At 37.0% G+C, this 21,644-nt stretch overlaps 1 protein-coding gene across 3 annotated transcripts in view; it reads right to left on the minus strand.

The window, feature by feature from the left end:
- Positions 1 to 15,032, minus strand: part of LOC138706701 (inactive peptidyl-prolyl cis-trans isomerase FKBP6-like) — a 31,751-nt gene extending 16,719 nt beyond the window's left edge. For all 3 annotated transcript variants that reach the window (XM_069836298.1, XM_069836297.1, XM_069836296.1), the window contains exons 1-4: positions 14,792 to 15,032; positions 10,308 to 10,542; positions 5,373 to 5,637; positions 1,719 to 1,908 (exon numbers count right to left, since the gene is read on the minus strand). In XM_069836298.1, the coding sequence (XP_069692399.1) occupies positions 1,719 to 1,908; positions 5,373 to 5,637; positions 10,308 to 10,542; positions 14,792 to 14,883 (782 nt within the window). In that variant the 5' untranslated portion in view covers positions 14,884 to 15,032. The remainder of the gene's footprint in view (positions 1 to 1,718; positions 1,909 to 5,372; positions 5,638 to 10,307; positions 10,543 to 14,791) is intronic.
- Between the last annotated feature and the right edge of the window lie 6,612 nt (positions 15,033 to 21,644).

The raw sequence follows: 21,644 nt of genomic DNA on the forward strand, positions 1-21,644 counted from the left end.
ACAGGCACCCAAGACATGTGCATGTGACATGAAGTATTTAGTTTCTTTGGTGATGCTATAACCAAGTTTAACTGTACTGTACAATTTTTTAATGCCAAATTTTGAGTTAATGGACGAAAATATCTTCATACCTTTCTTTCACATATAGTCAGACCATCTAATCTGTGCCCCCGTAAGATATGCGAACTGAACCCTAATTCCTTCTCAGCCTCGGTAATTCATTTCTCTCCCTGCATTCCTATCTCTCTCCCTTTCTGTCCCCCACTACTCACAATTTTGGCCTTCTTGAGGGACAGTTTACAATATTTGCACTTGCAGTCCAGTGTTGTCAACTCAACATGAATACTGTAGCACGGAGTGGCAAAAGAAATATTATGAAGCAAATACCGTATGTAATAGCATTTTGCAATGAAGAGAAACAAATAGGTCAATATATGTTTCCTATAGATCAGGCAACGAAAAGAGCAGCTGCTATCACAGGTGAGGCTTATTTTATTTCAATTGATTATGTATTAAAATTACTTACTTAACTAATATTAATACAACATGTTATGTAATTTATATAGGCAGGTCAGAACTCCTAATAAAGAAAATCAGGAGAGAGGGAGTCTGTGCAGGAGATGGAAAGCTAGAATCACCAGGGAAGAACAGACCAAGGGAACTTTTAATTCTTGTAGATGATATGAACCGATGTATTTTAAGAAGGAAGATACAAGAATTTTATACCGTTCAGAAAGAAGTTTCAACATTGAAGAAATTACTGAAGCTTGCGAGAGAAGCAATAATTTCCAAGGTTGGAGAGAAAAACTACGGAAAGTGATTCGAGACATGGGATTTAGGTTTAAAAAATGTAGAAATACAAGATGTACTGGGTGTTCATTTCAAAGTGTGTCATGATGTCACTGTTGTGAGTCAGCGATTTGAAGCGAGTTTCAGCTTTTATGTCAGAGAAGTTGCTTATTAATCAAGGCGTTCAATCTGAACTTGAGAACATGTACGGTATATCTTGAATGTCGTAGCAACAGATGGCGGTCTGTACGGTCTGTGTGCTACCATAACCTCTTTCGAACTGTGCTTTGTGCGGCCAAGTCGTACGCAGGGTATTTGTTATCATCGGTTGTGTACGGCAACATTCCACAACACAAATCAAATGCTCCGTGTCCATGTTGTCCGTCGAAGTTAATGTCAACAAATACGTAAGTAATCGTCTTATCTCTCTTCCCATATCTCGACAGTAAGAAAAAAACCCACCTCAGTACATGTTTCCAAACAATTCACATTCCTGCCACTACCGGCGTTACCGTATGTATCGGTAAGTACTCTTCAGAATGAACGCCGTACTTGCTAGGCAACTTCTCTGATATTTTGATTGAAAGAAATAATATTGTAGCATGGAGGACCAGTTATTTATGTCACCGTTTGAAGGAAGTTTGGCAACATCCCTATTCGGCAAGGTTCGTGGCCTGCTGTTTTAACGTGGTGGGAGAAAAGCGGGTGGAATGGAGTACAGGCGTTAACTTTTCCAAGAACGCTGAAGGGGCACAGATCCGATGGTCTGACAATACATTTAATTTTGTTTCCTTTTTTTTTTTTGTTAAGGTCCATACCTCTCACACATTAGTGAACACATTCTCCCTCCACACTTTTAATTCCTTGTAGTAACACTAAGTTAATTGTAGGATCATTGTAACCAAAGATATTTATGCTCTAATACTCACTTCGTAATGGCTAAATTAATGTTGTCTCTTTTGAACGACTCGTTGCCATTCACATGTTCAGCTTGGGCAGCCTTTAGAATAAGGCCAAAATCAGCCTTTTCACGATCCTCCAGACTAAGGGCCTCAAATGCTTCGGCAGCCATGTTGTCAGTGAACTTCACTAACTCCACCTCGAACAGCAACTCAGCATCTTTATAACAGACATTTAAAACGAAGGTAATCATACATGTTTAACTACATACAAAATTACACACTTATTTTAGGGAACAAATTATTATCCGTACAGATGACTCAAGTACAAGTCTGTCTGTTGCCTTGGAGATTTCAGAAGATGCAATATAGGATAAATCGTTTATTATATTACTTAATTTAAATTGTATTTGCATAATTAAAATGCGATCATTTTGATCCAGAGACCACTCATTTGGTCATAAAAATTATTTTAGGAAATACACAAACGAATGTACAGAATAGCCTATCAAGTTTTCTGTGCATAAGAAGCTATTTTAATCTTACCTGTCCTCGATTCACTCAGAAGTTACTGTAATAACATTATAGCATTATGTCCATCTAGAGAAACTACACTTTCCAATGGTGAATTAATAATTAATTATACAAATCGGTTAATTTAGCTTCTGATATTACTTCATACAAACACAGAAACATTATCTGTAGGCTATCTTTCATAGCTTTCGATTGTTGCTGTCCAACGCCCCTTATAGACGAAGTCATTTGTTTTTTAATTCATTACACGGCCTTAGATGGCAGTTATTTTAATTTTAAAACACAGTTATCTCATTAAATATCAGTCCTATCAAAATTTTTCAAGGAATAAAACTTATCGGAAATTATTTTTAAAGAAACTTTTGTTATGTAACATTTTTCACAGAAATCAATAATAAGCGAGATATTTCGATTTATTTAATTCAGGCCCCCTTGTAACCCCACTTTTAAATAATGTATCTTGAATGCCATATAGCGTAAAATCTAAGTTACAACGAACTTAATTTATATTCCAATTTTCATCGAAATCCGTTCAGCCATTATCGCGTGAAAAGGTAACAAACATACATACAGACAGACAGACAATTTCAAAAAAGCGATTTTCGGTTTCAGGGTGGTTAATTGTATATGTTAGGACCAATTATTTTTGGAAAATCGAAAATTACCAGAAAAATTTCGGCTACAGATTTATTATTAGTATAGATTGTGCTCAATGAACTCTCTTAATTTTGTGATATATTTTGTATACCTGATCTGAACTGCGCCCGAGCACGAGCTTCTGCTCTTTCGGGCTGCAATGCCTAATGTAGCTCAAGTGTAAAGTATTAAATAAATAAATAATGTCAAATGATCCTTAATATAAATCGATGGCTCAGAATGAGACTGTTACAATTCAGAAAATTCACTTTTTGAGTTATTAGCACCATTTGAATTGAAAACTATGAAATTGTTACAACTCTGAAAAGTTCCTGGTGAGAGATAGAAGTACATACGACAATTTTAAAGTTATGCTATTTAATTTTTTGTTTCATTCAGAAAATATTATATTTTACTTTGTAACAGTTTTCCATTTTGAAAGTCGGCCTTGGTAGCGTAGTCGGTACAGTGCTGAACTTCTGTGCTCGAGGTTGCGGGTTCGATCCCTGCCCAGGTCGATGGCATTTAAATGTGTTAAAATTCGACGGACTCATGTCAGTAGATTTACTGGCATGTAAAAGAACTCCTGCGGGACAAAATTCCGGCACATTGGCAACACTGACATAACCTCTGCAGTTGCGAGTGTTGTTAAATAAACCATAATTTAAATTTTTCAATTTTCAACTGCAAATATTGTGGTTCCATTTTGACTTGTAACACTTTCGCATTGATATTCATGGTCTCAGTTTGGATTTGGCATACCTCATAATACAGTCCCTACAATAATGGTAGTATAATGTTGGTTTTATTGTATAAGAATAATATTATCATTAATCTTCACATCCACATAGTAATGAAACCTTAATTGTTGTGAATTTCGAGTTGTCTGTGATTGTGTTATAGACGCGACACTGTTATTCCCGGCGTGACTCCTCCTCTTTGCTTACGTCTTAGGAAGTGAAGGCTCTATAAAGTCTAAGTAGGTAGTATCATTCGTCATATTTGTTCTTTCGTTGCCGAGCTACCATATGAGGAATCTATTTGCCACACCATTAAACATTATCATGTTGTAGCTCCTATGATAATAAATCTAACGCACTGTAATTCAGCAAATAATTGAGCGGCAAATAACGTCTTCGTATGCTTTCTGCGAACGCCAACGAAAGAGCCAAAATGGCGGGCAATTATATTAAGTATTTATCGAGCCTTAAGAAATGAATAATGTCTTCGTCAGCGAATCACAAGACGCACACGTTTAAATGTAGCCGACCTGCAACGTGATTAGCTGCTGGAAATTAGAGCAACGGGACTATAAATATGAAAAATAGGGACAGACGAATGGTGGACTTTGCATTAAAGGCCTTGTTTCTTTTTATTTTTCTATTTATTGTCTAAATTTATTGCACAGTCAAGTAAGGAAGAAACTGTTGCAAGTAATAAAATATCATTGAATACAGTTGCTTCTGAAAAGTTTGTTTGGATAATTTAGCGTGAAAGAGTTACAACTAAAAAAAATGCCACAGACAAGTCACATGAAACAAATACCAACAAAATTAATGTTTTAATATAAGTTACTTATATAATAATAAAGGATATACCAATTTTCATTGTTATGCCATGATTCTCTGATTTACCACTTACAATCGATACCTTTAGATGGTTCTACTATGAAAATCTCTATTTTTGAGTTGTTGTTTTCTAATGCCAGGCGTTTGACAATAAAGTCATTTGACCTCTTGCACTCCAATATTTTTCAAAGATATTATCATGGCCAGCCACTGAAGCACAGATTTTGAGGTGTTCCGAATCCATTTCTTGAAGAAATCCTTCCCATTGAAGGCTTTAAGGAACCAACCTGGACAAATACCCAATGTCCCATCCCTACCTTCCCGTGGTGCAGCTGTTAGTAAGCATAATTTTACGAGCTGAACTAAAGGGAGGGGCTACTCATCAATTAACACAGGTCAGCTTGAATTTGGTATAATTTTCCTCTATTCAATACCTAATTCCCTCTTTACCCTTTCCTATCCAGTCCTCTGACTGAACTCTTACTTTCTTCGACCCCGACGGCATTAGAGCATTCGAGGCCTAGGGGTTCATTTCCCTTTCCTTCCTCCTCTTTCTACTTTTCTGTTCCTAGTGCTGACCTGCTATGGCACTAAAATCGTCCTTCAGTGGCTTAAGGAGGGAAAGCTGGTGATCAACAAGATCTCGCAGCTAGGTCCAATGGACCCGTCGACCAACAGCAGGTGTGGTCCTTCAGACATTCTGGGAGTTGTGTGTGAACAAAGTAGCCACCGAAACGTTAAAATATGGTGTTCACTTAAATCGGCTACAACTTGCCATTTTCACTCCAATATGAAATGAGTACCATTTCTGAGTTGTAACAGTCTCTTTCTGAGCCAATAAGTCTTATGGAACTAGAAAGAGCGGGAGCTCCTGAAGCTAAACTTCTGAAGTAATTATATAAATATGACACACCAGTAAGCAAAATATAAAGACAAATCAACTAACTCTGTGGAATTCTTGGTGGACATCCCATTTTTCCATACCCCAAGTCAGGGTGTATGAGAAATCTCGAAGTTTCACCCTTCTTCATTGAGGAAATGGCAACGTCCAGGCCTATGATTACATAACCTCGCTGGAGACGAAAGCTGAGTGGTTGGCCACGCAACCATGTGGAGTCGTAGGGTTCATCTCCATACTCCACATAGGCGTTGTAATGAACAGTGACGTAAGCTCCCTCTGGAACCAATGAGCCAGATCCTGGTTTCATTTCCTGTAGGACACACAAAACTCAAAATAGTGATTTAAACTTGCAGAAAAAAAAAAAAAAAAACACACAAAACCCCTCTCTTTCCACCCACACCCGTGTGCATGTGCACATCAGTTTTAGCAACCTTCAAACTATACGGAGACCATTTAACTTTGCACTTGATAGTTATTATTTGCATTGGCAACCCTTCCTATGAAAAAGTTGAACTCTGTACACTAGCCTTCTGAGCCAATCAGAACATACCATTTTCTATCAGCTGTTCATGCTGTGTTGTCGGTTTCCGACATGTTGTGTTACATGGTGATGCTGCCATGAGCGTAATTTGAGTTAGTATTATAAAGTCATAAATCATTTGTACCTCTGCTGGAATGTCACAAAAAAAAAAAAAGTAAAAAAAATAATTCACGCAGTGAGAATTCTTTGTAGTCAGGAATCACAATTGGTGTGAATGATTTGTCGATTTTTACGAGCAAGAGAAAGAATTTGTCAATACAAGGTGGGTCAAAAGTCGCTTTCCCCAACATTCATTCTTAGATATATTATTACGATGTACCGAAGTACATATGATATTTCCATGCAGAAATTCTGTGTCATCATATGATGAAGGATGGATGGAACAGAGAAAAATTCTCTCAGACACCGGGATTTGAACCCGATGTTTTCAGCTCTACGTGCTGACGCTCTATCCACTAAGCCACACTGGATTCCCATCCCAATGTCGGATCGAATCCTCTCAGTTTCAATTCCACCTCTTGGGTTCCCTCTAGTGGCCTACCCTCATGCGTTGCGTCACAGAAGTATGACAGTGGCACAATGTCCATTCATGTGCAGAGGTGCACTCATTATGAGTGACTAAGTGGCCAGGATCCGATGCAATGCATGAGGGTAGGCCACTAGAGGGAATCCAAGAGGCAGAACTTAAACTGAGAGGATTTGATCCGACATCGGGATGGGAATCTGGTGTGGCTTAGTGGACGGAACATCAGTACGTAGAGCTGAAAACCCGGGTTCAAATCCTAGTGCAAGAGAGAATTTTTCTCTGTTCCACTCATCCTTCATCATATGATGACGCAGAATTGCTGCACGGAAATATCATGCATACTTCGGTACATCGTAATAATATATGATATGCGAAAAAATAATCACTTTGTGATTTAAGACGGTGCTTACTCCATCGGATCCCGGTCGCTTAGTCACTCATAACGAGCGCACCTCTGCACATGTGTGGACATTGTGCCACTGTCATACATCTATGACGCAGTGCATGAGAGTAGGCCACTAGAGGGAACCCAAGAGGTGGAACTTAAACTGAGAGGATTTGATCCAACATCGGGATGGGAATCTGGTGTGGCTTAGTGGATAGAGCATCAGCACGTAGAGTTGAAAACCCGGGTTCAAATCCCGGAGAGAATTTTTCTCTGTTCCACCCATCCTTCATCATATTCGTTCTTAGGTTTCATATTTGTACACACATACAGATGTCATAACTTGAACAAACAAAGCGCTGGTGTAATAAGTGGTGGATTGGCAATCATGCTCATGCGTCAACTGTTTTTCCTGATATGCAGTTAATATGACAACACGCTGGAGCACGATCTCATTTTAGTGTAGGAGTGAGGATTTTTTTGAACCAGCAATTCCGTGAATGATAGGCTGTCATGGTCATCCAGATCATGCGACCCGACACCATGTAATTTTTTGCTTCAGGATATCCTTGAAAAATGGTGTTTTTTGCTCAGAAACCGCAGGATCTGCATCAGTTGTGACAGATGATCGAACAGTCATTCGTGAAAATCGTGAGTTAAGTTCTCCCATCTGTAAATCAGTGTCTAAAAGTTGTGAATTGTGTATCGAGAAACAGGGCCTCCATTTTGAACAAAACCTGTAAAGAAATGTGTAATCAAATATAAATTGAATGTAATTAAATGTAAGGAACTGTTTGGAGAAAGTGACTTCTGACCCACTCTGTATATATGGGCAGATAATGTAATACAATCAATCAATCAATCAATCAATCAATCAATCAATCAATCAATCAATCAATCTTAATGTATCCAGCTGTTTGCTGACAACATAAAGTCCACTATAGTCCACTGTAGTCTATTCAGTTGTTGTTTTTCGCGAGAAATGAGGTGTATTTTGATCGGTGTTCATTATAGATGCCTGTTGCTAGTAGCCAGAGTTGGGGTGTAGTCAATATATACTGCAGGGCTGTGTCTTCTGCAACTGGTACTGATGATTTTAAGTTACTTCTTTTGTGGTTTATGGATGGACAGTATAGAAGAATGTGTTCCAGATCTTCATCATGATTATTACACCACAGACAAGTAGGATTATCAGAAATGTGAAATCGGTGTAGGTACAATTGAGTGACAATGTGACCTGTTCTGGCTCTTGTTAAAAATGTTTGAACATGTCTGGGCAAGTTTTTGTACATTTCCAGGTCATTTGGTTTCTTTTGTACAGACTGTAAAATTTTTCCTTTGTCAGAAGAGAGCCAATTGTTGATCCATAGGTTTGTAAAATGAGACTTTACTGAAGCAAAAGCATTGGATAGAGATATCACTTGAAGGGGTCTTGGTTGCAAATATCTTGCCTGTTTTGCAATATTATCGACTTTCTCGTTTCCAGGTATACCACAATGACTAGGTATCCATTGAAATGTTATTTCCTTTTGGAGTTCTTTTAGTTTACTTAGTTGTTTCTGAATTGGAATAATTCTATGTGCATATAGGTTTGGTACATATTTAATTATATTAAATATAGCCCCCTTGGAGTCGGTAAGTATGCAAATAGATTTTTCAGAAATTTGAGTAACACACTGAAGAGCGGCATCAACAGCTAGCAATTCAGTGTCAAGACTGGAGGAGGATGAACATGGTATGAAATAACTTTCTTGATATTTTGGAATATAATACCCTGCTCCTGATGCCCCATTATTAGGATTTAGAGATCCATCTGTATAAATTTGAAGGTGATCCTTATATGTACTGCAGAGTAGTTCCATGGAATCTAACTTAAGAATGTATGGAGGATCATTTTTGGAATGATTTCCTGGAATTTGTATGCTATGTTCTGGAATCACCCATTTCCATGGAGAAATTTCGTTCACAACTGGAGTTTTAGCAATGAGTGTGTCTGTGATATAGATTGGTATTTCTTCTTTTTTTTAAATGGACAAAAATGGACAAAAGGGTATAAAGGAATTTAAGAACGGATATCAGCCAAGGGTAAACGTGATCAAGGATGAGAATGGTGACTTGCTTGCAGACTCTCCATCAATCCTAAACAGATGGAAAAACTATTTTGCGCAACTACTAAATGTACATAGGCCAAATAGAAATGATCGGGACGAAATTGAAATACAAACTGCTGAGCCATTTATACCCGAACCCACGCTTTCAGAAGTCGAAATTGCGATAGAAAATCTGAAAAAGTACAAGTCTCCAGGTATCGATCAAATTCCAGCAGAATTAATACAAGAGGGTGGGAGTGCATTATATAGCGAAATTTATAAACTTGTACTTGCTATTTGGGAAAAGGAAATTGTACCAGAACAATGGAAGGAGTCCATAATTGTACCTATTTTTAAAAAGGGGGACAAAACCAACTGTGGTAACTTTCGAGGAATATCACTTTTGTTGACGTCGTACAAAATTTTGTCCAATATTCTTTTGGGAAGATTAACTCCGTACGTAGATGAAATTATTGGGGATCATCAGTGCGGTTTTCGGCGTAATAGATCGACTATTGATCAGATTTTTTGTATTCGACAGATAATGGAGAAAAAATGGGAGTATAAGGGTACAGTACATCAGTTATTCATAGATTTCAAAAAGGCTTATGACTCTGTTAAGAGGGAAGTATTATATGACATTCTTATTGAATTTGGTATTCCTAAGAAACTAGTTCGATTAATTAAAATGTGTCTCAGTGAAATATACAGCAGAGTCCGTATAGGTCAGTTTCTATCTGATGCTTTTCCAATTCACTGCGGGCTAAAGCAGGGAGATGCACTATCACCTTTACTTTTTAACTTCGCTCTAGAATATGCCATTAGGAAAGTTCAGGATAACAGGCAGGGTTTGGAATTGAACGGGTTACATCAGCTTCTTGTCTATGCGGATGATGTGAATATGTTAGGAGAAAATACACAAACGATTAGGGAAAACACGGAAATTTTACTTGAAGCAAGTAGAGCGATCGGTTTGGAAGTAAATCCCGAAAAGACAAGGTATATGATTATGTCTCGTGACCAGAATATTGTACGAAATGGAAATATAAAAATTGGAGATTTATCCTTCGAAGAGGTGGAAAAATTCAAATATCTTGGAGCAACAGTAACAAATATAAATGACACTCGGGAGGAAATTAAACGCAGAATAAATATGGGAAATGTGTGTTATTATTCGGTTGAGAAGCTCTTATCATCCAGTCTGCTGTCGAAAAATCTGAAAGTTAGAATTTATAAAACAGTTATATTACCGGCTGTTCTGTATGGTTGTGAAACTTGGACTCTCACTCTGAGAGAGGAACATAGGTTCAGGTTACATTTCAGTGTCAGAATGTTACCCATTCTGTACATGGAAAATTACATAGGCCTAAATGGTTGCGAGCAAGTAATATTCAAGACCTGCCAACACTAAGAAATGGTGTGACAAATAAAAGCTTACCCGCTTCCTAATTTTTCCATCTGGTGTCAAATCTGTCATATTTTTTGCAATTTTTTGAAAAGGTGTTAATCCAAGACCTCGCTTATCATCTTCTTCATCAGAATCGCCTGCGACACAGTCAAAATTCACACACTGAAGCAATTCCTCTTTGTTAAAATATGTCTGATCATCTCTTTCCTCTTCTGCGGCATTCATATTAACTTCAAAGGTAGCAACTGATGTGTCGATCAATTCCCTGCAAGAGAAAAAGTTTTTTGGTAATGCATTACAATGGTTATGGGTTCAGATGGCTTTCTTATCCGAACTTTGATGTTACTCCTTTACAATAAATTATTTAATCTTGGTCGCTTGCAAAGAGTAGAAGCTGTTATTTAAAGACAAATTTTAAGGTAAACGTTCACTCACCGGAACAGATTCGTTGAGTATTCGGATTTTTATTATACTATTGGTCCCTCGCCCGCATTTCCGAATTGATAATCTAAGTGTTGTTATTTACCGCTACAGCAAGAATATGTTGTTTTTGTTGTTTTCTAATGCCAGGCGTTTGACAATAAAGTCATTTGACCTCTTGCACTCCAATATTTTTCAAAGATATTATCATGGTCAGCCACTGAAGCACAGATTTTTAGGTGTTCCGAATCCATTTCTTGGTTTGAGTTGCACAATGGGCAGTTAGGAGACTGATATATTCCAATTCTATGCAAGTGTTTGGCCAAACAATCATGGCCTGTTGCCAATCTAAATGCAGCTACAGACGATTTTCGTGGTAAATCGGGAATTAACTGTGGATTATGATGCAGAGAGTTCCATTTTTTCCCTTGAGATTGTGCTATCAAATTTTGTTTGCTGAAGTCTTAGTATGTAAATTTAATAAATCTTTTCACAGAGTAATATGTAGATTTAGTAACAGGTCTGTAAGTAGCAGTGCTGCCCTTCTTTGCTAGTGCATCCACATTCTCGTTTCTCAGGATTCCACAATGGGATGGTATCCATTGGAATACAATTCTTTTATTGAGTGATATTAATTGAGAGAGCATTTTAGTTATTTCTGCTGTTTGAGATGAAGGTGTGTGTTTAGAGACTATTGATAGAACAGCTGCTTTGTAGTCTGACAATATAACTGCATTCTTAAATTTATTGGTGTGAAATAGAAGATTCCTGAGACTTTCACTTATTGCAATGATTTCACCATCAAAACTTGTTGTTCCATATCCAAGAGATCTACAAAGTGAGAAGAGACAGCACGTAACACCTGCACCGGCACCTTGTTCTCTGGAGATCAAGGATCCGTCGGTGTATAAATGCAGCCAGTTTTGTGGAGGGTACCTAATATTAATTGTCTCTAAAGACAGTTGTTTCATTATTTCAGTGCTTAATTCTGATTTCAGTATTTCTTCTGTTAAATTTAGATTATATTCTATATTTAATAGAGTTAAAGGGTTTGGTTTAATTTGTAAGTTTACTTTTAAATTCGGGATATTGATTTTCTGCTTTAATTCTTGAACCATGGATATGAAACTTTTTTGAGTTTTCAATCTACAGAGAGGACTGTATGAATGCCAATTGTTTCCTGGTAATCTGATAAGTTTTTCATATTGAATCAGTGCTTTTTCTTCTATTGTCATTACAGCAAGAATATTATGGGAATGAACTGGACTGCCAACAATGCGGGAGATAGTTTGGCGAATGTTGCATGGCTTACGTGCCAGTCGTGCGCTGCCTGGTCGACCTACATTATGTAAACAAATGCCCTGTTATAACTTTGGGAGAATTCCATCTATCTCACCATAAAAGTTATAGTGGCTTTGGAACAGCTTTCGATAAGACTAAATAGTTTTGAAAATGTAGTCCTTTTATGAAACTCACAGTCAGCTTTAATAACAATAGCCTCAATGCAACCCTCCTCTCCCTAGAAATACAAATGACAGTACAGAAACTACTAACTCAAGAGAAACAAGTAAAATTTCAGTGGATTCCATCACTTACTTACTTACTTACAAATGGCTTTTAAGGAACCCAAAGGTTCATCGCCGCCCTCACATAAGCCCGCCATCGGTCCCTATCCTGTGCAAGATTAATCCAGTCTCTATCATCATATCCCACCTCCCTCAAATCCATTTTAATATTATCCTCCCATCTACGTCTCGGCCTCCCCAAAGGTCTTTTTCCCTCCGGTCTCCCAACTAACACTCTATATGCATTTCTGGATTCGCCCATACGTGCTACATGCCCTGCCCATCTCAAACGTCTGGATTTAATGTTCCTAATTATGTCAGGTGAAGAATACAATGCGTGCAGTTCTGCGTTTTGTAACTTTCTCCATTCTCCTGTAACTTCATCCCGCTTAGCCCCAAATATTTTCCTAAGCACCTTATTCTCAAACACCCTTAACTTATGTTCCTTGCTCAGAGTGAGAGTCCAAGTTTCACAACCATACAGAACAACCGGTAATATAACTGTTTTATAAATTGTAACTTTCAGATTTTTTGACAGCAGACTAGATGATAAAAGCTTCTCAACTGAATAGTAACACGCATTTCCCATATTTATTCTGCGTTTAATTTCCTCCCGAGTGTCATTTATATTTGTTACTGTTGCTCCAAGATATTTTAATTTTTCCACCTCTTCGAAGGATAAATCTCCAATTTTTATATTTCCATTTCGTACAATATTCTGGTCACGAGACATAATCATATACTTTGTCTTTTCGGGATTTACTTCCAAACCGATCGCTTTACTTGCTTCAAGTAAAATTTCCGTGTTTTCCCTAATCGTTTGTGTATTTTCTCCTAACATATTCACGTCATCCGCATAGACAAGAAGCTGATGTAAACCGTTCAATTTCAATCCCTGCCTGTTATTCTGAACTTTCCTAATGGCATATTCTAGAGTGAAGTTAAAAAGTAAAGGTGATAGTGCATCTCCCTGCTTTAGCCCGCAGTGAATTGGAAAAGCATCAGATAGAAACTGATCTATACGGACTCTGCTGTATGTTTCAGTGAGACAAATTTTAATTAATCGAACTAGTTTCTTGGGAATACCAAATTCAATAAGAATATCATAAATACTTCCCTCTTAACCGAGTCATATGCCTTTTTGAAATCTATGAATAACTGATGTACTGTACCCTTATACTCCTATTTTTTCTCCATTATCTGTCGAATACAAAAAATCTGATCAATAGTCGATCTATTACGCCTAAAACCGCACTGATGATCCCCAATAATTTCATCTACATAAGGAGCTAATCTTCTCAAAAGAATATTGACAAAATTTTGTACGTCAACAAAAGTGATATTCCTCGAAAGTTACCACAGTTGGTTTTGTCCCCCTTCTTAAAAATAGGTACAATTATGGACTCCTTCCATTGTTCTGGTACACTGAAAATTAATGGCAATTAGATAGCTGACGATCTTGCAAATAATATAATTAACTTGAAAATAGTACACCACTCGCTAAATTATACATTGATAGACAAATCTCACAAGCAGTTCACCAAGAGCATAAAGATGCTATAGTACAAATAAAAAAATGGAGTTGGTTACTTGCTCAATCAGATATAATACCTAACTCAAGAAAAGAAGCAGTAGCAACATTTAGAGATCTGTCTGGTCACGATCAAAAATACACTATGGCGTTACTACGAAATGGAAGTGATATGCTTAAAATTCATATAAATCAGTTTAGTCAAGCGGCCTTTTTTTTACAATTGCGTTACCAAAGAAAGGTAGGATGTATGTATGTACTTGGCTTCGAGTCGAGTCATACGCCAATTTCGCACCAGAGTAAGGGTGGAAAGTTGCTGTGGTGGAAAGTGGTGGTCGACGGAAAGGGAGGATCGCATGTCTTACATGTAAGCTTTCTGATAGGCACACAGACAGATAGGGAATTGTCATATGATCGAGTATCAGTGACAGGTTTGGTTAGTTCAGGCTTTTAGTAGGGTCTATGTCTTGCATGTATTTGTCGGTAGTGGGTATGGATAGATATCCGCATTTCTTCGGTCGCACAATTGTAAAGAATAACAAAATAGCTGTTTGTGACGACCCCAACGAGTAGAATACCCTTCTATTTCATCTGAAGACGAAGATAAAGAGAATCTTCTTAAAGGCATCTTCCCATAATAGAGATTCTGGGAACATAATTTCTCGTTAGTGTAAGGAGGCTGACAATAGGCCTACAATGTCACTCATAAGAAAAATCTGAAAATTTTGCCAATCTTCTATATCTTCCCACACCATATACGGGACTGACGTCTGATTTGCGTTTCGTTTTGGGTTAAATGAGGGAATAAATGACATGAGACAGAGGTATGTGACAAGGTTAAATGGTTGGTTGAAGGGATATCTAAGTGACGTAAAGCCGAAGAATGTGAATTCAATGTATTATTCACTGCCAATAATGAAAAAGCCAAATCTATATACCTTCTTAACAATGATTCATTGCTTTCTCACTCCTTTAGACCAATACAAATATCTACATACCTGATGTCAATACCGTCAACCAGTTTGACTGGTGGCATTTCCGATCCCTCCACCTCATCATCTTCAAAACTATGTCCTTCTATTGCATCCATCTTTCGGAACAAGTAGGCCTATAGATTTTATTACAACAATTCCAGCACCGAACAATCACCCATCAAACAAATGCACATTGCATTTCAGCATTTGCACAAAATCTGGCGGGCTGGCCACAAGATCTCTTGGTACAGTACAGGAAACTTTTCCACATAAAACTATCTGCAACGAAGTCTTTGTAGCCATAACGTCTTTGTTGGTTGCTCGTTGGAGTTCTGGAAAGTGCAAACTAAATGTTGGCAACCCTGAAGAAGAGAATTTGTTTTGTCTGTGGATGTTCTCACTTCTGTTGTATTTACAGACAGATACTGTACAAATTGTACTTTCAGTAAAGAATAAGGACTCATATAAAAATAAAAATTACGTTTATTACAAAGCTGCAGTAACTACCAGCAAGCGATTTATAGTCAAATTTCTCAGTTATAGACACTGTACACGAGTTGTCTGAATTAAAAGAAAATATGAAACCCACTGTTGTAGCTGATGAAATGTTTCCAGAAGGGGCTGGCCCATACATGGATTTGGAAGAGGTAATAGCAGCATCAGAAAATATGACATAAATATAATTACGATAAGTAGTTGATCTCGCCAAAATTTATGTAACCCTTGACTTGTTCCACATCTTTTTTAAACTTCAATGCTAATGTAATATCTATAGAATACAATAAATATCACGATGATAATTATAATATGATATATTATGTGACAAGTAGACCCATTGCCAGTAATGATAGGTGAGGAGGTAGATTACCGATAAGCAGTCCCACTGTCGGTGTCAAGGTTAAGTAGGCTGTATTAGTGATAAATACTTCGCGCCCGTTGCATCCAAGGCATGTGGAATCAAACACTAATGATTGAGAGCGATAACATTTCAGCATGGATTCCCTGGGAGGAAAGTAAAGGATGAAACTTCGATCCCGATACTTACCATACACAGGAGAAAAAGATATACTTAAATCATGTTAAATAACCTCAAAATTGTAGCATACCACTTTACAGACACATTGCGGTCCCAGCGAAAGTTATAAATTTTAGTTTCTTACTTAACCAGCCAATGATTTTCTCAGAAATTTTCACACGTAATTTAGTGGTACCACCACGATGTTTAACTACATGGGGAAGCATTCCTTTCTTGTATATGTGCAAGGTATATCAAAAGCGTGAACAAACCTAACCTGTCAATGATCCTCGACCTTACGAAAACAGGTCTAATTTCATTATTGTCTTTTTCAGGCTGGAGGATCCAGTGGTTTGCTGATGGATTTGGCAGCTAATGAAAAAGCAGTTCATGCTGATTTTTTCAACGGTAAAACTGCCTTTATTAATAGCCTAATATAGTTTGGAAAATGTTGTATTATTATAATTTTTACACATATGAACAACCGACCAGTAGCATGACTTTTTAAACATTAGGATTTGTATTCTGGAGCATAGGCCTGGTTATTGTACGTGTAAAATCATGCTCTACATGTAATTTTGTAAGCCTTTGAACGCACATGTTAATGGAAGCAGGTCTTCAGTCTTCCTTCCATTTATGGATACATGTCATGCACAGAGGGGTAGAAATAGTGGTTGTACAAAATAACGAAAGAATAAGAACTTCCATTCATAATTTGCTTTGTGTAAATGTCTAGTTTACGTACACCACTTACAATTAAAAAAAATTCTTATGTAGGTCCTACTTGTAACATTTAATGTGGGGTCCCTTTCCATTTTGTTGCAGTGTGCAGAAACCTATACTTTCCTGTAGATGGATATTTGAAGTTTTCTATTAGTTTTTCACAGGTAATAATTATTGTGTTGTTCCAGGTCCATAACAGTACCATAAGCAATGTCGCAATGTGATCTGTGCACACAGGATTCTTTTGGTATATAGCGAAATGTTCCCTGGACCTTCATGCATTCGATTTAAGGAGAACGTCCATTTTCCTGAAACAATATTGCGGGAAGCAAGCCGGTGTACATAAACTAGATAGTTATTTTGCTTTGCATTACATAATCTCCAAATTTGTCCACTTTGAAGCTTTGTTTTTTGTCCATTAATATAATTTTTGTTCTACACCTTAAAGCTTCAGTGCTAATGTAAGATCTATGGAATACAATAAATGAAATGAAATGAAAAAAATAAACTGAGAAACAATTCTGTATATAAGCAGAGGTTATGGGAACGTGTTTAGTATGTCACAATTTGAGAAGTTGTGAAACAGCTGTTTATAAAATTGAAAATGGTAATTATTGGTAACAACAGCTACGTAGTTAACACAAATGTGATAGAATGAGCATTATAGAGCGTAAGAGTAGTCTAATTCTTGTTACAGTAAAAATTAAAGTTGCCAATTTTTAAAAACGAATGTAAGCATTTTAGCATACTATAAAACTCGTATCAGATTTCATGATTTTTCATGACACGTCTAGACATATATTAAGAAACAGGATAGATTCCTAAATTCCAGATTTAATAATTAAGCAAAGATTTTCTTGTCATGGAACAAAGAATATACCAGTACTGAATTGCAACACTGTATGATAAACATTCGTGTATCTTACTGTGAAACGTATTGACTTCGTGATACGAACTGGAATAACTGATCTGAAGGAAAGGTACGCGAAGTTGCCATAATAATGTTGAATTAATTTTGTTATGCTGATTTTTTCTTTTCTCTTTCAGATTTTGATGATTTGTATGACGACGATGATCTCCAATGAAGCTCTTTTTTTAAATTATATTTCCCTGAAGATGAAGTGTTAATGTAATATAATTTAAATTGTATATAATTACACGCATTATTAAAAAGATACGAATTTATTCCTGTTGTTTCTCTCACGAACCACACCGGATTACATGATTTGCATTAAGTTCATCATTGCATTGTATTTGATGGTTTAGGCATAGGTGCACAAAAAACAGAAATCATATATTACTGTTGAATGCCTGATGCTGTAGTTAGCATGCAAAGTTCTTCCGTCTGAATGTTTCAGGTTCGGTTTATCGAATATTCGAGTTGTTTCTCACCCTTTGTGGGTGGCCGGCAAATGCACCACATTGAGCCATGCAGCAGTTCCAAGAACCCTTGCAAGGACACGATTATCATTGTGTAGGCCTATCATTTAATTGATAATTCTTCTTCCCTCACTACAATCAATCAACTCATTAATTCATCCATGGATTCAATGACTGATTCATTAGTTCGTTCATTCATTCATGTATTACAGTTGGTATCGTCAAGAGCAAAACATATCGTCTTAAAAATGATTTATTAATGAAATCTGTTCAGAGTAATTAAAAGACTAACAACTACTGTTTTAGAGGTATGCATTTTGAGTTTAAAGTGTAAACGTTACAATAGAATGTATGTACTTATTTTCTCTTCTATTTGGTAAGTAATTGTAATTTATTCTATTCTTGCATTTCTTTACATACCACATTTCATATTATGCATTACTTACACTTATTTCCCTTGTTGTTACCGGTGTCCATTTGTTCATCTATCTTCCAACTGACGATACCAACTGTAATACATGAATGAATGAATGAATGAACGAACGACAAAATCTTCCTGAAACAAGAACCTCTACAAACAGTAAACCAGGCCAAATACCTCGGACTGACACTACAGACCACAACAAATTCATTCAGGGTACACACCAATCAAAGAGCTACAGCAGCCACAAAAGCCATTCATGACATCAGAGAACTAACCAAGCTATCTCTCAAAACAGCGATGATCATCTTCCACACCAAGATAGTCCCCATACTTACATACGGACTAGACCTAACGTGGGACAAGCTGCGCACGAAAGACCTCCATACCCTAGAGAACGTCAAGGCTCGCTTCTTGAAGGCTGCACTAGGAGTATCAAAACACACTCTATCCAGGCTGTGTACGTGCTCGCCCACGAGACCTTCTTGATAGAAGAACTCAGAACAAAACTCGATCTGCCCTCCACTTCCAACTGGAAGAAAGCTCTAGACGAGAGGGTAAGGAAGAGGGAAGACATCTGGGAGGATTTCTACACAACGGAGGCCATGGTAAACCGGACCTGGACAGACACGAACCAGAAGCTCCGCCACTTCGTGACATCGCTGGCGGTTCATGGATACCACCACAAGATATGCAGAATTCAGTGTTTCCACGAACCGGACGACAACTGTGTGTGTGTCCTATGCAACAAGACATGTGATAGATACCATATCCTAGTCTGTGGGAATAGGCAGCTATCAGTCATTAACTTTGTTCAATCCAAGTGACTTTCATTTATGCACAATTTGTGCGCTTTATTATTATTATTATTATTATTATTATTATTATTATTTATTCATCTATATATTATGTTATAAAGTATGCAATCAATTGTAGGCCTATATTGAGCAAATAAATTTTTTTTAAATTACGCATGGTAAATTTCCTTCAATTGTTATTCCATTTGTGTATTCAGAAAATATGTTCTGTCTAGCCTGCAAAACATCAGGGGCAACCAGTTGAAATTCGAACATTTGGTCGGATGCTCTCTGTCAGTTGTAAGCCCTATTCTGCAACTCTCTAGGTGCTACTGTAAGTTTTGAGATCCCTATGGTTACACATTCATGGAATGTTTGCTATAGGATCCCATTTCTTTCTCATGAAGAGAAAAAAAAAAATCATAATGTTTTATGCTCGGCCATGCCGAAATGTAGTAATTATACACCTGGTAGCAGCCCTTTAATGCATGTCATTAAAGTACACCTATTCATTAAAGTTCAGGTTTTCGATTATTTTCGGATATGCAATCGAAAGACAACTATCGAAAGGTCACGGAGGCTGGAAATCCAATACTGTCGCAGAAGGTTATGTTCTGTTACTATAATAATTAGCGTTAATTGTAAATAATATTCAAATAAATTCAATTTGTCATCTCGTTTTTCAATGTCGAATTCAATTTCAAGGTTATATCAAGACTAATGTTTGTCTTACTCTCTAGATTATATCAAGGTCGTCGACATTTATTTCCCGGAAAAAATCAATACTTTCGCGTCTGCGCACATCTCACAATTCATGAGGTAGGCTATTGCACTCGCATAACAATAACATGAATACTTATGAATAATTTCAAGTTATAAATATGGTGAGCATAAAAAGTCTTATGAAACTTGCCTATAATGGTAATTAAGACGCTCGTATGAAAATTATGAAACTCGCTTGCACTTGTTTCATAAACATCCTCGCGTCTTAATTACTACCATTATAGGCTCGTTGCATAATGTACTATTATTTAACTACGCTTGCAACTGCCAAGGTTATATAATTTTTTAGTTTAGTTTTCGAGGGGGAAGTTTAAAACTACTGAATGTTCTGTTCCACTCTCATTTCCAAAAACTCATTTTAAAGGGGATGATAAACCCTATCCATGGTCCATCCATTTCTGCGATATGCTAGGAAGTATATCATTAACAGTAATACAATTACAGGGATTAAAAATGAATACAAACCACTTATAACAAATGATAGTCGAAACAGAATCAAAACAATAGTTCATGACCTACTGATAAATGCCCAAAGACCCTACACATGCGATATGTTCTAAGATGATAGCGTCTAGCACACATAGTAACAGCACAGTATCTTCATAATATAGTCTAATATAAACAAACTAAAGTTTAATTCATTACATGATATGTTTTATTTAACGATGCTCGCAACTGCAGAGGTTATATCAGCGTCGCCGGATGTGCCGGAATTTTGTCCCGCAGGAGTTCTTTTACATGCCAGTAAATCTACTGACATGAGCCTGTCGCATTTAAGCACACTTAAATGCCATCGACCTGGTCCGGGATCGAACCCACAACCTTGGGCATAGAAGGCCAGCGCTATACCAACTTGCCAACATGGTCGACTTAAATGATATGTTTCTGACTCTATTTCAGAAACGGACCGAATTTTCAAAAGTAGGGATTGATGATGGTGAAGAGGTGGAAGAGAATATTCAATCAGCAGTGGTTTTGAACTTTCCCTAGAAAACTAAATGGACGTATTTTTCCTCAAATCATGTCCCCTGCATATCTAAAATTATTTGTTCAAAGTAGGAAGTTTTGAAATGAACACACAGTATATTTAAACTAAGCACATAAAAGTAAATTTCCAACTGATTCAGTAAATACATTTGGCACAAAAAAAGTGACGCTTAGATATGTAAAATTAGAATTCTTCAACCACGTGCAACTGCTAGCTGGCATGATGTATTTGATGCAATAGTCACCACTTCCAAGTGAATTCCACTTCGAAGAAATATTCTGAATTTCAAAGTTTACTCCTTTTGTACTGGAGGGAAGGAAAAAGGATGGGCTGATTGTATGTGACAAATTAATATTAAATGTCAGTATGGAAGCAGAGGAACAGGCTGGAAAAGAAATAGGCCTCATCATCAACGAGAGGAAAACAAAATATATGTTGGCAGATAATGGAAAGATAGTTGACAAAATAGACAGCCTGCAGATATCAGATTATAATTTTGAGAAAGTTGACAACTTTACATATTTAGGATCAGTGGTCACTAGCGATAATAACATGTCCAAAGAAATCTCTAATCGATTAATGAAAGCAAACAGAGCATATTTTGGCTTGAAATATCACTTTAGTTCGCATGCTCTATCCAGGAAAGTAAAAGTTATTCTTTACAAAACATTAGGGAGACCAGTTTTGACATATGCGGCAGAAACGTGGTCAATCTCCAAAAATGATGAAAAAAGACTGGAGATTTTCGAAAGAAAGATTCTGCGAAGGAT

Source organism: Periplaneta americana, chromosome 9 (assembly GCF_040183065.1).
Source record: "Periplaneta americana isolate PAMFEO1 chromosome 9, P.americana_PAMFEO1_priV1, whole genome shotgun sequence".
Taxonomy (NCBI): Eukaryota; Metazoa; Arthropoda; class Insecta; order Blattodea; family Blattidae; genus Periplaneta; species Periplaneta americana.